At 35.9% G+C, this 19,326-nt stretch overlaps 1 protein-coding gene across 7 annotated transcripts in view; it reads left to right on the top strand.

Moving 5' to 3' along the window:
- The window catches only part of UBR5 (ubiquitin protein ligase E3 component n-recognin 5), a 136,221-nt gene that overhangs the window by 96,412 nt on the left and 20,483 nt on the right, over positions 1–19,326 (top strand). For all 7 annotated transcript variants that reach the window (XM_065903431.1, XM_065903429.1, XM_065903433.1 and 4 more), the window contains exons 26-45: positions 4,705–4,802; positions 5,441–5,589; positions 5,906–5,997; positions 6,849–6,995; positions 7,085–7,203; positions 7,287–7,413; positions 7,493–7,622; positions 8,723–8,883; positions 9,002–9,241; positions 10,890–11,013; positions 11,646–11,757; positions 12,779–12,910; positions 13,290–13,551; positions 14,091–14,355; positions 14,528–14,739; positions 15,528–15,758; positions 16,230–16,303; positions 17,479–17,651; positions 17,742–17,855; positions 18,762–18,982. In XM_065903431.1, the coding sequence (XP_065759503.1) occupies positions 4,705–4,802; positions 5,441–5,589; positions 5,906–5,997; positions 6,849–6,995; positions 7,085–7,203; positions 7,287–7,413; positions 7,493–7,622; positions 8,723–8,883; positions 9,002–9,241; positions 10,890–11,013; positions 11,646–11,757; positions 12,779–12,910; positions 13,290–13,551; positions 14,091–14,355; positions 14,528–14,739; positions 15,528–15,758; positions 16,230–16,303; positions 17,479–17,651; positions 17,742–17,855; positions 18,762–18,982 (3,183 nt within the window). The remainder of the gene's footprint in view (positions 1–4,704; positions 4,803–5,440; positions 5,590–5,905; positions 5,998–6,848; positions 6,996–7,084; positions 7,204–7,286; positions 7,414–7,492; positions 7,623–8,722; positions 8,884–9,001; positions 9,242–10,889; positions 11,014–11,645; positions 11,758–12,778; positions 12,911–13,289; positions 13,552–14,090; positions 14,356–14,527; positions 14,740–15,527; positions 15,759–16,229; positions 16,304–17,478; positions 17,652–17,741; positions 17,856–18,761; positions 18,983–19,326) is intronic.

Here is a 19,326-nt window from a genome sequence, read left to right as displayed (position 1 = left end):
TATATCACTGTCACCTGGAGAACTTTAAAAATTATACAGATTCTTCCCCAAGCTTTACACTAGAAGTATGACTTTCTTGGTAAATATTCTGTTGTAAATGCTCATTAACCATTAATAGGTTACATCTCTACTTTTAGTATGATTGTTTATCTTCCTTTACAGACTCATAATAGTTATATAATAGTTATTAATCTGTACCAAATTCTGCTTGCATTAATTCTCTTATTATAGATATAACTGTCTGGAGTAGATAATTTGCAGCAATGGGCTTAGAGGTAATTAACTTGCACAGGATCCCGAAACCTAGTGAGTGGCATAGTTGGAATTCCAGACCTGGTCTGTGTCTTTATTACAGAACTGAAATTCCCGGTTATGACCCTTATGCCACCTTTCCTACTTAAGTACAAGAAGATGTTTTGAGTTTTTTTTATATTTGAGGGCAAGGGAGTTTTCCTATTTAAGCCTTACTACTCTTAGGATGAAAATGACCGCATTTATGAAATTATGATTACTTTAATGAAGGCTGCCCCATTAGTAAAATAAGTCTTTGGATTGTAAATATAGTTATTACTACAGAAGCATCTTACTAATTTGTGGTTTGAGGCATAGATAAAAATATATACACACACGCACACACACCCACCCCTTTCTGCTTTTATTTCACTTGTCATTTTTGTTGCATTTATGTCATTTTTAAGTATATTATCTTTGTATGATTTTCTCGTGCTGTTGTCTGAAAAGTTATTGTATGTTCTTATTCCCTTTCTCTTTGTTTTTAATCCATCTTGTATTTCTACAATTAATTTCTGTTTTGCTAGTCCTTTATTTTAGTACCCTCACAATGGTTGACTTTTTCCTTCTTTATCTAAGAAAATATATATCTGGAAAACACCAGGTTAATAAACTGATGTATTAATAAGCTTGTATTAGCAGAGGTGGTGTTCTTTTGCCTAACATTTAGGTGAGAAGTATAGAGATTATCAAACTGGCCCTTTTTTGCTTTTTTTATACTACAAATATAGGAGAATTTTCTAGAGTTGCTAACACAATTTCCTATGTGGTATATTATTTACCATGGAGATGACTCAGTTTTGTTTTTTTTTCCTTAGTGAAGTAGAATTGACCTAAAATTATATTTGTTTCAGGTATACAACATACTGATTTGATATTTTTTTCACATTACAGAATGATCATAAGTTTAGTTACCGTTTCTCACTACAGAAAGTTATTACACTATAATTGATTATAGTTCCCTCTGCTGTACATTAGGTCCTCATGACTTGTTTATTTTGTAACTGAAAGTTTGTATCTCAGTCTCCCTCACCTGTTTGATTCATTCCTCTAACCCCCTCCCCTCTGACAACCACCAGTTTGTTCTCTGTATTTGTGAGTCTGTTTTGCACAAGGCTTCCCTTTTCTCCACGTCCTTGCCAGCACTTGTTACTGGTTGTCTTTTTGGAAATAGCAATTCTGACAGGTGTGAGATAATATCTTACTGTGGTTTGGTTTTGATTTGCATTTCCCTGATCTCTAGTGATACTGAACATCTTTTCATAGGTCTCTTGGACATCTGTTGTATATCTCCTTTGGAATAATGTCTGTTCAGGTCTCCTGCCTAGTTTTTAGCCAGATTGGTGTTTTTAATGTTGTATTGTAGTTTGGATATTAACCCCTTATTGGATATGCCATGTACACACATCTTCTCCTGTTCAGTAGGCAGCCTTTTCCTTTAGTTGATGATTTTCTTTGGTATGCAAGAGCTTTTTAGTTTGATGTAGTCTTATTTGATTGTGCTTTTGTTTCCCTTCCTGAAGAGACAGAGCCAAAAAAAAAAAAAACGAAGACCAATGTCAAAGAGCATATTGCTTTTTTTTTTTTTTTTCCTTCAGGAGTTTTATGAGTTCAGGTCATACATTTAAGTTTTTAATCCTTTCTGAGTTTATTGTATGTTGTGAGAAAGTAGGCCAGTTTGATTCTTTTGCTGTTAGCTGTCCAATTTCCTTAGTACTGTTTATTGAAAAGACTGTCTTTTGTCTTTTGTATGTTCTTTTCTCTTTTGTTGTGGATTAATTGACCATGTAAGTGTGGGTTCATTTCTCAGCCCTCTATTCTGTTCAATTGACAGAATGTGTCTGTTTTTATGCCAGTACCATACCATTTGATTACTGTAGCTTTGTTAGTACTGTTTGAAATCAGGGGACATGATGCATCCAGCTTTGTGGGGTTTTTTTTCCACCTCAAGATTGCTTTGACTGTTTGGGGTCTTTCATGGTTTTGTTTTATTATTTTATGAAAAATTTCATGTTTATTTTGATAGAGATTGCATTAAATTGGTAGGTTGCTTTGAATCGGTAGATTGCTTTGAATAGTATGGTTATTTCAGTAATATTAATTCTTCCTCCATGAGCAAGGTTAATTTTTCCATTTATGTCATCTTAAATTTCTTTCATCAGTGTCTTACTGTTTTCCAAGTATAGGTCTTCTACCTCCTTGGTTAGATGTATTCCTAAGTAGTTTATTATTTTTGATGCGATCATAAGTGGGACTGTTTTCTTAATTTCTTTTTCTGATAGTTTGTGGTTAGTGTATAAAATGCAACAGATTTCTGCATATTACTTTAGTTTTCTGCAACTTAATTCATTTATTTGTTCTAATTGCTTTTTGGTGGCATCTTCAGGATTTTCTGTATGTAGTATATATCATCTACAAATAGTGATAATTTTACTTCTTTCCGATTTGGATACTTTTTTTTTTTCTTTTTCTTGTGTAACTGCTGTGGCTAGGACTTAAAATACTTGTTGAGTGAAAGTGGTGAGAGTGGATATCCTTGTTTGATCTGAGAGGACATACTTTCAACTTTTCACCTTTTTTTATGATGTTAGCTGTGGGCCTGTCAGTATATGGCCTTTATTATATTGAGATACATTCCCTCTATATCCACTTTGTAGAGAGTTTTATCATATGTTAGATTTTGTCTCAGTCATTCTCTGTTTGTACTGAGATGATCATACCATTTTATTTTATAATTTGTTAATATAGTATATTATGTTGATTGATTTGTGGATATTGAACAGTACTTGCGTCCTAAGATAAATTCTCCGTGCCCCCTGCTCCCGTGCCACATCATCATAGTATATAATCCTTTTAGTGTATTGCTGGATTTGTCTTGCTGATATTTTATCTAGAGTTTTAGCCACTAGACCAGGGAAGTCCCATGATTCAGTTTCATTCTTTTTTTTCTTTTTTTTTAGTTTCATTATTGGTAATCATTGTGTTCATATTTTCCATTTTTTTTCTGATTCAGTCTTGGGAGATTGTATGTCTCTCGGTTTATCCATTTCTTCTAAGTTCTCTATTTTATTGGTGTATAGTTGTTGATAGTAAATCTCTTATGATGCTTTGTTACTTGTTTGATGTAACTTCTCTTTTAATTCAAATTTTACTTATCTGAGCTTTTTCCTTGGTTGAGTCTGGCTAAAGGGACGCATAAGGATACTTTGGAGTAACAGGAGGGAGAAATGTGTTCATTATACAGAAAGCAGCCTTATGAAGATTACGTTTGAGTAGAACCATGAGAAATAGGGAGAAGGAGCAACAACATGGAGAAGTATGAGTATTTTAAGAAATCATAATTCATCCAGTTCAGAGTGAAGAATTAGAACAATTGCGAGTGAATCTGAAAAAAAATAGGTCAAAATCGCCACTTTGGTCTCTGTTCTTTGGGCTTCAGTGCTCTGAATAACTGCCTTTGTTAGACTGTAATACTATCAAAGTGGGATTATAAGAATAGTAATGAGATAGTGGTATAAAAGAGATTAAAATAGGCAAAAGTAGAAAGGAGAGTCAGGTATTTTTTATATGTCTGTTATAGCCTTTAATATGTGTGTTGCAATAAACTGAACTAAAGAGTTGTTGAAAATGGAAAAGAAAGATGCATTAAAACATGGTTTAGGTAAAAGACTTCGTGAAGAATCCACATTTTTGTCTGAAGTTACTTGGAACAGTGATACTGTTAAGTGACATAGATAAATTAGGTAGAGAGCAGTTTTGAAGAGAAAGATTATTTGAGTTTTAGATATGTTGAATGTAAAGTATCACTGGGAAATCTTACATAGGCTTATCAAATAAGCAAGTGTAGATGTTGGAACTGTATTATTGTGAGAGAAGTGGTGGTTTCTATAATGGAAGAGAGGGAGGTACAAATGGCTGAGAAACTGACTTTTGGGAAATGCAGGGGTCTAGAAGGGAATAGAAATTCAGTGAAGAATATTTAAAGTACATTTTAAAGTAGAAATTCTTAGTAATAATAATAGTTAACACTTAGTGAATACATGTTTTTTGCTAGGCAGTCTGTTGAATTGAAGTAATAATTCTTTTATACTTCCTCAAAATTGTATGAGATAGAGCCTGTTACTATGCCCGCATCTAGAAAGTATTAGTTTACTCCAGAACCCTTGCTGTATTCTTTAAAGTCATTAAAGCAAGAAAGGAAAGCATGGTTTAGAGACACAGAGATTCCACAGAAGTGACTTTATTAAATGAGGTAATATGAGACCAGAAAATACCAATGATTTTCTTTGAGCATTGACATTATCTACTAAAACATAACTAGTTTTCTGTTTCATCCTGAACATATGTTTCTTTTATAATATCAGGAAGGAAAATAATTGATACTATTTTTATATACAATTTTTCTTATTTTAGGGATGCAAGAGGTATGACCCCATTTATGTCTGCTGTAAGTGGCCGAGCTTATCCTGCTGCAATTACCATCTTAGAAACAGCCCAGAAAATTGCAAAAGGTAATTTATTTCAATTTCTAAATGAGTTGCTTATTTTTTAATTTGACTAGATTCTCTTCTATAATTGATTAGAAACTATCAAGGTAATTCTTTTCGTGTATATGTATAAAATTCATGTACTTTTTTCAAGCATATATTCTGTCAGCCTGTTAATTGGTATTGGTGATAAAATTTTATGGAAAGAACAGACCAGATGTCTTATTGTCTTTCTGGCTGGGATTTACCACCTAATAGAAAGCATTAAGGAATATCAGTTCTTGCCATCCAACCTTTAAAAGATTCAGTAGTTATCTTTTGAAAAATAGTGGCTATGAATAATTTGTGTGATTATCTGTAATTTGTTACATAGAGCTAGAACTTGAATCTTAACTGCATAATGTAGAGTTGAGCACTTAGATGGCTGGTGTTTGATGTATTTGTATTGTTATCTTGTTTGGTTATGATGTAATTATACTTTGCTTTACTTTGCACCAGAATTGACTGGATTTCTTTGCAATGTTAACTTTGTATGTCATTTTATTTTATTAATATGTAGTAGTTTCTGATTTATACTGTGTAAATGTTAGAACTTTTCCATTGGAGGAGAGTAGTGCTTAAGTTCTTTCTTAATGTATGAACTACTGTGTTTTTAATCTTAGCTGAAGTATCCTCAAGTGAAAAAGAGGAAGATGTATTTATGGGCATGATTTGCCCATCAGGTACCAACCCTGATGACTCTCCTTTATATGTCTTATGTTGTAATGATACCTGCAGTTTTACATGGACTGGAGCAGAGCACATTAACCAGGTAAGTTATTTTACATTTACCTATATTTGTGCTATCTTCAGATTTTCTTTTCTTCCCTTTGACCATCACTGGAGTTATAGCTCTTAGCTTTGGAATTGGAAGTCTAATGTTTAATTATACTACTTTTTTTGGATGATATAAATTATTTTCGCTCTTCTGGTAATTTTGATTCCCATTTGTATATCCATGTGTGACTGTTTCCAGAGCACATTAATTTTGCTGTACTGTTGTTGTGATTGAATTTAGAAAATACCAGAAATAATCCTTTTGAGATATACATATCATTCTTTTAAAAAGTATATCCTTTTAATTTTAGGATATTTTTGAGTGTCGTACTTGTGGCTTGTTGGAGTCGCTCTGTTGTTGTACGGAATGTGCAAGGGTTTGTCATAAAGGTCATGATTGCAAGTGAGTGCGATTTTAGTTTCTTAATGCTGTAAACTACTTAGATTCATACTGCCATATTAAAAATAGCCTGATATGCAAGAAATATGTGATCATACATTGTAACTAGGATCAGTCTTTTAAGAAACATATATATACAGAATGTTTTTGTCTGTATTCTCCAACCAAAGTCTCAGGCCCCCTGTAGCGCGCTCTGTTAGCTGGACATCACTGAAGGCATTAAGGGAGTCATGGTTTGGCCTGTGCCTTGTTTATTTCTTAAGCTAAATGTAATAACCTTCATCCAGCAATAGAGTTGCTATGGCTAGTTTGTTAGTTTTCACATTCATAGACCTAAGAAGCACAAAATACCCCAGCACTAACACTTGCAGTGCCTCAAGGTCTCAATAGGGACATCACCTATGGCTGTGCTATAGATGTAATAGTTAATAGAGAATTGGTTTGTAAAAACCATCTGTTGTGCTTTCAATAAGTATGTGGGACAAGTGGAAATTTTTTATAGATACTGTACTGATACTTATAATTTTTATTAAAAGAATTCTGGGTAATATGTTCATCTTATTTAAATATCTCAGTGGTAATCTACTTATTTATTGATTGCTTACTAACAAGTGCCATCACTGTGCTAGATGCTACGTGGTGGTGGACAAAACAGTTAAGATACCTCTTCTGTATTACTTTACAGACTTTATACCACTGAAGTAATCCTTGCTGCATTAACAGTTACACTCTGCATTTGAAAGTTAACAAGGTTTCTCCTGAGTTTCAAAGAGTTAGGCCTCTGTAATATCAATATAGAGCTTTGTATTTTTTAAAAATTTCTGTGTTTGTACTTGTGTATGAATTCTTTCTAGACTCAAACGGACATCACCGACAGCCTATTGTGATTGTTGGGAGAAATGCAAATGTAAAACTCTAATTGCTGGACAGAAATCTGCTCGTCTTGATCTACTTTATCGCCTGCTCACTGCTACTAATTTGGTCACTCTGCCAAATAGCAGGCAAGTTGTGGGATTTTTAGGATATAAATTAAGTTGTGAAAGCACAGCATAGGTAAGTAGCCTCCTTATAACAATGTTCTGTCTTGCAGAGGAGAGCACCTCTTACTCTTTTTAGTGCAGACAGTTGCAAGGCAGACGGTAGAGCACTGCCAGTACAGACCTCCTCGAATCAGGGAGGATCGTAACCGGAAAACAGCCAGTCCTGAAGGTGAGTTGATTTGACGCTTATGACACCTAGGAAAATCAGTATGTGTATTTCTGCCTTACCCACATTTCTTCTTTTCTTTGTAGATTCCGATATGCCTGATCATGATTTAGAGCCACCAAGATTTGCCCAGCTTGCTTTGGAGCGTGTTCTGCAGGACTGGAATGCTTTGAAATCTATGATTATGTTTGGATCACAGGAGAATAAAGACCCGTATGTATCCATTGAAAGTTTTTTAGACTTGTTTCCTGTGTTAGTGTAGGTAGTTACAGTGCCTTCTCTTTCCCTCAAGTCTCAGTGCCAGCAGCAGGATAGGCCATCTTTTGCCAGAGGAGCAAGTGTACCTCAATCAACAAAGCGGCACGATTCGGTTGGACTGTTTCACTCACTGCCTTATAGTCAAGTGTACCGCAGACATTCTGGTAAGTCCTTTGAATGGTTGTTTACAAGCACATGGAAAGGGTGTGTGTTACGTAGTTTCCCGTAATTTTACTAATTCAAGCTCCCATGCACCAGTAAGCGCTAATTAAATACTACATTAAGGGGGATGGAATTTTGGAGGTGATTTAAATTTCTTGTTTTAAATTAATCAATCAATGAGAGCTCCTTTTTTTCATTCTAAATACAAATCCTAGAGTGTATTAAAAATACAGTATAAAAATGTGTGAAGCAGGGTTCTAAATTAGTAATAACTCAGTGCAGATTTTTAAAAAGTATCTCCTTTTGCTGTGAATTTAGAAAAGAATATAAACTGTTAAACTCATTGCTGGAGAGGTTATGGCAAAAAGAACATACTTGTATACCGATGAGGTGACCCTTCTTTTGGTACTCCTTTGGAAAAGAACTTGGCAATATCAGGAGCTTTAGAAATTGTCCTAAGGAAGTTATCTATAATATGAGAAAGAGAAACACTGTGTCACAAAACAACATAAAATTAAAAACTAGATATACTCTATGGATCCAATAATAGAGGAATATTACATCCAATTATAGTCCAGCCGCTTACTGAAATACAATGCAGCGACTTAAAAATAAAGATTAGTTTAAGTACCATTTAAAAAACAACAGGGAAAACAATGTGAAATTGGCTGCTCTCTTTAATTAGTAATTTTATGATAGACCATGTATAAAAATGAGACTAGAAAGTAATGATAATGGTTAAATGAGACAGATGGGATTATGAATTCATTAAACATCTGAGTCTGCTTTCATATTTTGTTAAGTATCCTATATATTGAGTGAAATATATTCTTTCTTTGATTGGACTTATTAGGTATTGGTCTTCTAAATATTAGTTGTTACACATAGGAGTTTAAGGCTAGACATTTGAGACCCACTGTAAGTCAAGCATAGTAGTGGGCATGTGGCACAAAGTTAATCACTGGCATTGTGTTGATTCAATATATTTTTATATTTTTATCATGAAATGTTAATATTGGAAACATGTTAGAACTTTTTATTTGTGAATGCCTACATCTTACAAGATGTCTCAACATTAACAACGTGATTACTGATTTTAAAGCTTTTAGATACTCTGCTGGGTACACTAGTGAAAGAACTCCAGAACAAGTACACGCCGGGACGCAGAGAAGAAGCTATTGCTGTGACAATGAGGTTTTTGCGATCAGTTGCAAGAGTTTTTGTCATTCTCAGTGTGGAAATGGCTTCATCTAAAAAGAAAAAGTAAGGCATTCTTTTTGATTTTGGCTTTTATATTTTTTACGCACATTTTTTGTGATAATGATAGAATTATGTATGTGAAAGGATTCAAAAGATTTCTATATTTCCGTTTTTGCTCTAGCAACTTTATTCCACAGCCAATAGGAAAATGTAAGCGCGTATTCCAAGCACTGCTGCCTTACGCAGTAGAAGAGCTGTGCAATGTAGCAGAGTCACTGATTGTCCCTGTCAGAATGGGTATTGCCCGTCCAACTGCCCCTTTCACTCTGGCAAGTACCAGCATAGATGCCATGCAAGGCAGCGAGGAGTTATTTTCTGTGGAACCTCTGCCACCACGGCCATCATCTGACCAGTCTAGCAGGTAAATTTCTATCTGGTAACACATTCTGATTATTTCTCTGCAAACGTCACAGATGTCACTAAAACTAAACTAAACCTGAGGCATAGGCACTCTGGTTATGTACAGGATGATTTGTTTAACAAATGGTAAAGATACTATTTTGTTTGGAACATGTGAAAAGCCCTTTAAAAACTACATGTCTGTACATCTAAGGTAATAGACATATAATGAGGAGGGCGATACGGTTTGTTTGTTCAGAAAGGCACTTTTTATTATACAAAAAAAGTAATCTGGTAAGAAAGTTTACTTTAGGCTTCTGTGCTTCATTACTTTTGTTTTTTTTCTTACCTTTAAATATAGCCTGCTAGAGGGCCAAGCTGAAGAAGGAAAAGACTTCTTAACTTTCTCTGTGTCCAAAGCCTTGGGCAAGGGGGGCAGGTTATTATATAATCTAAATAACAACAGAATGGTGGAGTTTTAAACTATTTTGTGCACTCACATAGTAGTGGTCCCCAGCCTTTGTGGCACCAGGGACCGATTTTGTGGTAGACAGTTTTTCCCTGGACTGGAATGAGGATGATTCAAGCACTTTACGTTTATTGTGCACTTTACTTCTGTTATTATTACATCAGCTCCACCTCAGACCATCCCGCATTCGATTCTGGAGTTTGAGGATCCTTGTTATATAGGATAAGACTAAAACAATTCAATTCTAGTTACAACATTAATCTTAAATCTAATTTTTCAATTTGTTTAGTAGTTTACCTAACTAGGCTCTAAGTTGGCTGAGTCAGAATGTTTAGCAACTTGAATGTTTTGGGGTCTTTTATCGCAGTGCTTCTCAAATTGTTAACATGCATGCAGAACTCTTAGGTGTCTTATTAAAATGCAGAGGCTGGTTCTGGAGGTCTGGGTGGGGCCTGAGAGTCTGTGTTTCTTGTGAACGCGCAGGTAGGACCGTGCCCATGCTGCCGCTCTCAGGGTCACACCTGAGTTGCAGAGTCTCTAAGGTGTGCAAGAGACAGCTTAGACATCTTTATAATGGAGACAGCTGTCCATTCTCGCCTGTTTACAACTCACATTGTTAAGAAATTAGAACTTTCTGGCCAACCCAGTATTTTGCCACCCCATCTTTAGTTATGATTTATTTTATAATTGTACTTCTGAACTTATTTTTTTCCCCACACTCATCAGCAAGTCAATGGTTAATAAGCTGATGCAAAGTAGGTCATGTTAGTCAAGTCTCTTAAAGAATAGGTTACTTGTAAATAAGGAACTCTGCTTAGTGGGTGAATGCTGGTACCAGAGCCTTGGAAGTTGAAAGGTTTAGAGATGGAAAAGGAAACATTGTCGGTGGAAAAGGAAACGCTGTCTCTGTAGAAATATTTCAGTGGGAAGAACTCAAAAAAGTATGTGCATTAATACAGATTTGAAATGTCTTACTAAAAATAAAAACCATTCTGAGATTTATAAGTTAAATCTCATCTAAAATGATTTCTTTGGGGCTACAGATTTTCTGATATACCATAGATTAATTATTGTTGGTTTCCAAGAAGCATTCGGTCAGATTGGGAATAGCAGGTTGTGAAGCACGTTGAGTAGCACCGAGAGGTCTGCGCTGTCTGTCAGGGCGGTGGCCGCAGCGAGCTCATCAGCCGCTTCCTTACAGCTCCAGTCAGTCTCAGTCGTCCTACATCATCCGCAACCCACAGCAGAGGCGCATCAGCCAGTCACAGCCTGTTCGCGGCCGGGATGAAGAGCAGGATGACATTGTTTCAGCAGACGTGGAAGAGGTGGTTTTAATTGTTTTAACTGTGGTACATGCGAGGCTTTTATTTGGGAGGGAAGGGGAAAGTAGTCACTAGAAGTTTTATTAACGGTAGCTTACCACTGTTACATGTATATGCTTCTACCTTTTAGACCTCTGTTATATGTTCTCATTTATAGTTATACATATTAAAATATGTTAATAATCCTTGTTTTACTGGCTAATAAGAAATTAGAAATAAACGTAACTCTACTTAAGGGTTCACAGAAAAGATACTCTCAATGTTAAGAATTCTCAATGTTAAGAAAGTTTTAGTAGTTTTGTGCAATTTATTTGAAGGTAGAGAGGCTGCTGCATATTTATTATATAAATTTTATAATTACTGAAGTTTAAAAAACATATACTCCCCACACAGTTTTTATATTTCTAGTTTTAAGGTTCTGTGTATGGATAGTAATCATAAACTTTGGGGTATGTTGGCATAATTTTTGATACCAAATTTTCACTAGCAAATGAAAAATCTCAGAACTGCTTAGTGTTACAGTTCCTGTAGTTAGTGGTCTTTGTATTTTAGTTACTAAATGCCATGGGGGAGTACTGGTAGAGATGTGGGTTTATTATGTACTTTGATTGTCTACTAATAAGATCTGGATTTAGGTTGAGGTGGTGGAGGGTGTGGCTGGAGAAGAGGATCACCATGACGAACAGGAAGAACATGGGGAAGAAAATGCTGAGGCAGAGGGACAGCACGATGAGCATGATGAAGACGGTATGCAGGTTATTGGCAGATTACCCAGTGTGAGAAAACCGGGTGCCTTTGAAGAGAGATTAGTACAGAGGAAGTAGCGCTTGGTGTATAGTGAAGTGTTCAGCATGCTTCTGCCAGGGGGCTCTGTGGTACTGTCAGAATTTTACACACAGAAGTGAGAATACTGGACTGGCCAGAAAGGTCACTTGGGCTTTTCTACATCTTATGAAAACCCAAGCAAGCTTTTTGGCCAACCCAATGTATAGGCTTTTATATGTTTACATGTATAAAATAATTTATCATCTGTCCATTTACCTTTTGGTTTACACTTTCTATTTTCTTAAAAGGCTTTTGAAAATCGAAATAATCATAACCAACATAACATTTGAAAATTGGAGAAAGAGAAAACAACCCATAATCCCACCCAAACCCTAACAGCGTGTGTTTTTACTCTCAGTCCTCCCCTGTACCCCCCATTCCCATGCGTGTCTTTCATATTCTGTGTAAATTTTTTACTTTTGTTTTTTCACTTAGGCCTTTTTGCTCCATAGTCATCATTCTTCTTAATAGCCATAGGATAGACTTCTGGGGATCAGCTTTATTGAGGTTTAATTGACATGCAGTAAACTACACATGTTGAAAATTTATAACTTAGTATGTTATGACGTGTGTGCATATGCAATGAAATACAAAGGATACACATGTCTATTAGCCTTCTTCCCCTCTTGGAATCCCAATATGTAAAATTGATGAAAATGGAGCAGTGGCCCTAACCCGGAGCTCTATCTACTTGTTGAAGTCCTGCTGCCTAATATTTTTTACCGAAGGCTATGCAGGCCAAATTTTGTGTCTGTGTTCATTGAGTACCATGATTTACCTGATCATTCTTCTCTTAAGTGAGCAGTTATGCATACTTTAGTAGTTACCAGTTCTCTCTGCCCCGCTCCCCTCCCTTCCCACCCTTACAGTATTCCGTATTATCAGCCTGTCTTGATCAATAGTGAGTTTGTACGTTATTTTCTTGTTTAAATATATTTGCTAGGGAGTGACATGGAGCTGGACTTGTTAGCAGCAGCTGAAACAGAAAGTGACAGTGAAAGTAACCATAGCAACCAAGATAATGCTAGTGGGCGCAGAAGTGTTGTCACTGCAGCAACTGCTGGCTCAGAAGCAGGTATGTTACCTTCTAGCAGTTTTCTTGCTTATACTAAGGTTGTGTGTGAAGAATTGGTTAAACTGTGCTCAGTATGATATTCCCAAGGGTGGCTAACCCTTTTTTTAAAAACTTTGTTTCTCTAGAGATATTAGTGAAGAAGATTATTATTTCATTGACTCTCTTTTTTTCTTTTTTCTGTTTCACTTTTCTGGTTTTTAAATAATGAATTAATTTTAAGGTTCATTGAAGAGTTCCAGAGTATTTCAGTGATGGGTTTTGTGAAATATTGGACATAGTCTGGCATTCTGTTTAATATATTTTCCTAAATGAGGGGTACACTGTAATTTTAAATACCAAAAAACTCACAGTGGTTTTGGTTTAAAAATTAAAAATTTAGGTGCGAGCAGTGTTCCTGCCTTCTTTTCTGAAGATGACTCGCAATCAAATGACTCAAGTGATTCTGATAGCAGCAGTAGTCAGAGTGACGACATAGAACAGGAGACATTTATGCTTGATGAGCCATTGGAGAGAACCACAAGCAGCTCACATGCCAGCGGTGCTGCCCAGGCCCCTCGGTCCATGCAGTGGGCTGTCCGCAACACCCAGCACCAGCGGGCAGCTAGCACGGCGCCTTCCAGCACGTCCACACCAACAGGCAAGTCTGGAAGCTTGGTGTTCCTGGGAGTGCTTAAATAGGTTTAAAAATCACACGTTTTCCTCTAAAGAACAGATTAAATAATTTCATAGTAGTTTTTCTTTGTGTTGCTGAGTTCAAATACAGAATTTTTTACTTATTGCTTATAGCAGGGTTTCTCAGTCTCTGCACCATTGCTACCTTGGGTTGAATAATTAATTTATAATCATGCCCTGTAGGGTGTTTAGAAGCATCCTTGACCTGCATTCATTAGATGCCAGGAGCGCGCTCTCCCCAGTTGTGACAACCAAAAATGTCTACAGCACTGCCCGTGTCTACATAGGGAGGCAATGGCAGAATTGCCCTAGTTGAGAACATTACAGTATTAATAATTCTTACCTTCATCATTCCCCACCCCAAATTAGAGTGGCTTAAAGGAAATGCTCATTTACCACATTCATTAATGTAATTGACCTTTTACTTCAGATATGTACAGTGTCAGAGAAACACTGTTAGCAAGTGACATTAACTTATTGTGGTTGTCTTTTCTTTCCTGATAGCAAGTTCAGCGGGTCTGATTTATATCGATCCTTCCAACCTACGCCGGAGCGGTACCATCAGCACGAGTGCTGCCGCTGCAGCAGCTGCTTTGGAAGCTAGCAATGCCAGCAGCTACTTAACGTCTGCAAGCAGTTTAGCCAGGGCCTATAGCATTGTCATCAGACAGATCTCGGACTTGATGGGCCTTATTCCTAAGTATAATCACCTAGTTTACTCTCAGATTCCAGCAGCTGTGAAGTTGACTTACCAAGATGCAGTAAATTTACAGGTATGAAACCACTGAAAAATTACTCATTCAAATATATTTTTTGGCCATCTGTTATGAAAATTCCAGTATGATGGGAGTGAATGTTACAAGTACTTAAATGTCTATATCATATTACTCTATCAAATTTAACTTTATCTGGGTAGTTTTAACTGTTTTAGTTTGGTCTTTGTAGAACTATGTAGAAGAAAAGCTTATTCCCACTTGGAACTGGATGGTCAGTATTATGGATTCTACTGAAGCTCAATTACGTTATGGTTCTGCATTAGCATCTGCTGGTGATCCAGGACATCCCAATCACCCTCTCCACGCTTCTCAGAACTCAGCTCGAAGAGAAAGGATGACCGCACGAGAAGAGGCTAGTTTACGAACCCTTGAAGGCAGACGGTATGAAATTCTTTGTCTGTTTAGACAGAAACCTTTTAGCCTAGAAATTGAGAGCTTTTTGATTACCATTATATAAGACCCCACTCTGTTGTAAAGGAGGAAATACATGCCTTGCGTTACTTCTTTTAAATTGTTGTGTAGTTGAAACAAAACAAGCTATAATCCAAGCTGTTATTCAATTTTATGAGTTCTTCATATATTCTGGATACAAGTTCCTTATCAGATACAGGATGTGCAGAAACTTTGTCCTGTTCTGTGGGTTGTCTTTTCACTTTCTTGAGGTGTTCTTTGAAGGACATGTTTTTTAATTTGAGTAAAGTCTACTGCTCTTCATTTTCTTTTGCTTTTGGTGTCATTTTAGGCAGTGATTCTCAAAGTGTGGTTCCCAGAAGAGCAGTATCAGGATCACCTAAGAGCTTGTTAGAAATACACATTTTGGGTTCCACCCCATTCTTCTGACACTATAGGGCTGGGTCCAGCAAGCTGTTTTCACAACCCTTCCAAGTGATTTTGGTGGAGTTTGAGAACCATTGTCTCTAGGGAAGAAGTACCTTCTGGCAATCCAAAGGACATGGGAATTTCTTTCCTTTATAAATGTACAGTACTGTAAATAATACTCTGATTATGTTTCTAAAGTAGAGCCCAGGCTTAATTAGCTTTTATTTATGGATAGTCCCAGTTCCTAATTTTGCATGTTTATAACAGTGGTAAATTTCACATTTGTGTTCTTTTTATAAACAATCTGTTTTTTTTTTTTTTTTTTTTTTTTTTTTTTTTAATCCCTGTAGACGTGCCACATTGCTTAGTGCCCGTCAGGGAATGATGTCTGCTCGAGGCGACTTCCTCAATTACGCTCTGTCTTTAATGAGGTCTCATAATGATGAGCATTCCGATGTTCTTCCAGTTTTGGATGTTTGCTCACTGAAGCATGTGGCATATGTTTTTCAAGCACTTATATATTGGATTAAAGCGATGAATCAGCAGACAACATTGGATACACCTCAGCTGGAACGCAAAAGGTATTCATACCTGCCATGAAAGTGATATAAGAAATACTTGATCAGTGTGATCTTTATTAGTACAGTGTCTGATTTTTGGAGTAGGGAGAAATAGTACAGGAATATTTCATGTGGGCAGGTTGGCTTGAGTCTGTCCAGCCTTTCTCTATAGCCACTCCTCACTTAAATTATGAAATCTAAGAATTCAGTTAGGCTTTATGTTTGAGATAGTTTGTCCTGATTTGTTTATCATGTTTCTGAGTTTGTGTAAGGACTCACTATTTCCTGATGCTTTTGCTTCTTTTGAGTCTATTTTGTAATTGTAGTACATTAGGCTGATCAGTCTTCCATCCCTAGGATCTGAAACTTCTATCGCAGTAATCAAAATTGGTTAGGTACTAAACTGACCTCTTCAGTGTTTTTATATCACCTTTGCTCCTGTTCATAGAGCATGAAATACTTCATGTAAAATGACTCACTTATCTTTTTAAGGACGCGAGAACTCTTGGAACTGGGTATTGATAATGAAGATTCAGAACATGAAAATGATGATGACACCAATCAAAGTTAGTGTACAGAAAATCTGCTAACCTACTTCAAGAAATGGCTGCCTCAGTATTTCCCCTTCAAGCTTTTTAACTTCATTATTTTCTGTCTGGGTGGGAATTTCTCTTTTCTTCTCTATGTCCCGTTTCTTGCATTTTCTGTCCATTTTTCCTTATACATTCTTGCATTACTTACTTCATAAATAAGAATTAATGAACTTTTTAGTAATTGATATTTTTTGTTTTGATTTTGTATCTCTCCTTTGCATCTTTTATGTTTACTTTTACGTGTGTTGGTAATACATACATTTAAATAGAATTTTAGCAGAACTTTTGTTAATATTGCTGCAAAATAGAGTGTGTCAAGAAAATGGAACTCATAAATTTCATTGGAACTTAACAATTAATGCAATTAAAAGAGAAAATTTTCCAAATTCAAGAAATTTTGGGACCTTCTGGACTCTCATAGTTTTCTGATATTATTTCAAGTAGAATTAAAGTACTTTTCTAGTGGGACCCACTTACCTGTTATTTAATATCACCTTGTACTTTATTACCTTTATTCAGCCTTGAGAAAGACAGCTTTCCTTTAATTTCTACTTTTTGAGAACCCAGCCATAGCTCACTGCTATTTTCACAGCATACTGTAAGCACTGACAAAAGTTTTATTCCTTTAATGAGAGTCGGTGTTGGTGGGCTGATTTCCTGTTGGGTTACTTGAGTTGGCCAGACATTTCTGTTTTTATCTGCTTATAGAGGAAGCAGAATTTAGAAGTAAGCAAATGCTTAAATTTTAGCTCCTTATTTTCTCCTCCTTTTGGAGTCATCAGTGCACCAGATCCTGAATATGCTCAGGAAATTGGCTATATTCAGGTCTGAATCTCCAGGGAGATAAGAGGTAGATGTGGCTAGTGTCCACCCAATGCAAAATAGAACAGTATTTGTTACTGCTAGTATTTTTTTCAAGTTTTTGTTATATTGAAATATGCATGAATTTTATCATTGTAACCATTTAAAACCAGTATTTTGAATTACCACTTTAAAATATTAACATAATTTTAGACTGTTGTTTTTGAGTGACATTAAAATTTTATCAAGAGATAATAGGATTTTTGGATTGAGCAGACGAAGAATCTTTTATCCTTCCCCAATAGTTAATTTTCTAAAACAACCACATTTTATCTCTTCATGTTTAGGTGCTACTTTGAATGATAAGGATGATGACTCTCTTCCCGCAGAAACTGGCCAAAGCCATCCATTTTTCCGACGCTCAGACTCCATGACGTTCCTTGGGTGTATACCCCCAAATCCATTTGAAGTGCCTCTGGCTGAAGCCATCCCCTTGGCTGATCAGCCACATCTGTTGCAGGTGATTTAAATGAACTAGTCTTAAGGTTTCTTTTCAGTTGAACTTATTTAAGTGTTCAGTGTAACTGTTGTATTTTTGTTAAAATTCCAGCCAAATGCTAGAAAGGAGGATCTTTTTGGCCGCCCAAGTCAGGGTCTTTATTCTTCATCTGCCAGCAGTGGGAAATGCTTAATGGAGGTTACAGTGGATAGAAACTGCCTTGAGGTAAGATAGTAAAAATCATTGCAATATGATACTTGTAAGCTGAACACTTATCCAGGCATTCAGTTTTTTGGAAATGCGTTAATTCAGAATATTGTAGTTATCCAAATAATAGAAGTATCAGAAATTCTTATGAATTCGACAGTATCATTAGTCTACTTTGAGACTTGCTGTATGTAAGGCTAATGCACCTGTAAAATGGTAGTTTCATTATGTGCTTTGCCTATTTCAGGGTTGATTGTTGTAATGCTACTAAATATTTAAATTTCTGCACATATGAGCATATATATTAACTTGTAACTTTTCTTTTTGAATCTAGAATGGGAATAAAGTAATATTAATAATGATACCTAATATTTGTTGAAAAATTCTGTCTCCTGGGCACTGTCTCAATTAATCTCTATAACCATGTTGGGTCAAAAACATTATTGTTCTGATTTTATGGGTAAGGCATAGAAAGGTTACAAGAATTTCATGTGGGGATGTCTATTGTTAGACAATGAGCGAAGTGACAGATCTAGTTTGAGCCTGAAATTACACTGTCCTGTTTCTCCAGTGGAAAAGTAATAACATGTTTAAGAGCAGGCATATAGAAGACATGTACTTGAATGGAATATTCGTCATTATCCAAGTGACAAGGGAGGATTTGATGTACATAGGACGCTTAAGTAACCATAAATATTACAAAGATGCCTTTTAAAAAGTTCTCTAAGGCTGCTGTGGTAAATGCATGTAATTGGTGCTCAGCCGTGGTAATCAGACAAGAAATAGGTTGCATCTTCCTAACTAGAAGTACCAGAAAGGGGTTATTGAACTTCCATGTGATTTCTGTTGAATATTAGTAAGTTGAAAAGGAAATTATAGTCAATTTATTCTTAATATCTAACATTTAAATGTAAAAATTCATAGGTTCTTCCAACTAAAATGTCTTACGCTGCCAATTTGAAAAATGTAATGAACATGCAAAATCGTCAAAAAAAGGAAGGAGAAGAACAGAATGTGGTGCCAGAGGAAGCTGAGAGTTCAAAGCCAGGCCCATCTGCTCATGACCTCGCGGCACAGTTGAAAAGCAGTTTACTGGCAGAAATAGGACTGACTGAAAGTGAAGGGCCACCTCTTACATCTTTCAGGTATTTGTTAAATGAAGGTAGTTTTTCTGTGCTGTTCCTTTATGGCTACTATAATTTTTATAAGAATTTTTATTTAGGAAATTTATAATCTATGTATTTCATTTGTATATAAATAATAGGATGGAATATTATTATTTTTGTTTTCCTAGTTTATAATCAGATATTTAAAATATTAAGAGTTTTCTGGATTTGGGGGGAGGGGGTTGTGACTATTTTGTCACTGATTGGCGTTCTGATTTTCTCTGTTTATTGGAGAAATTGTGACTCTGTTTCTGATTATTTTTGTTTTCCTGGTTTATAATCGTATATTTAAAATAATAAGAGTTTTCTGGATGTGGGGGGGA

Source organism: Muntiacus reevesi, chromosome 12 (genome assembly GCF_963930625.1).
Source record: "Muntiacus reevesi chromosome 12, mMunRee1.1, whole genome shotgun sequence".
Taxonomy (NCBI): domain Eukaryota; kingdom Metazoa; phylum Chordata; class Mammalia; order Artiodactyla; family Cervidae; genus Muntiacus; species Muntiacus reevesi.
The sequence above is the reverse complement of the archived record's forward strand: the minus strand, read 5'-3'. Positions and strand labels throughout refer to the sequence as shown.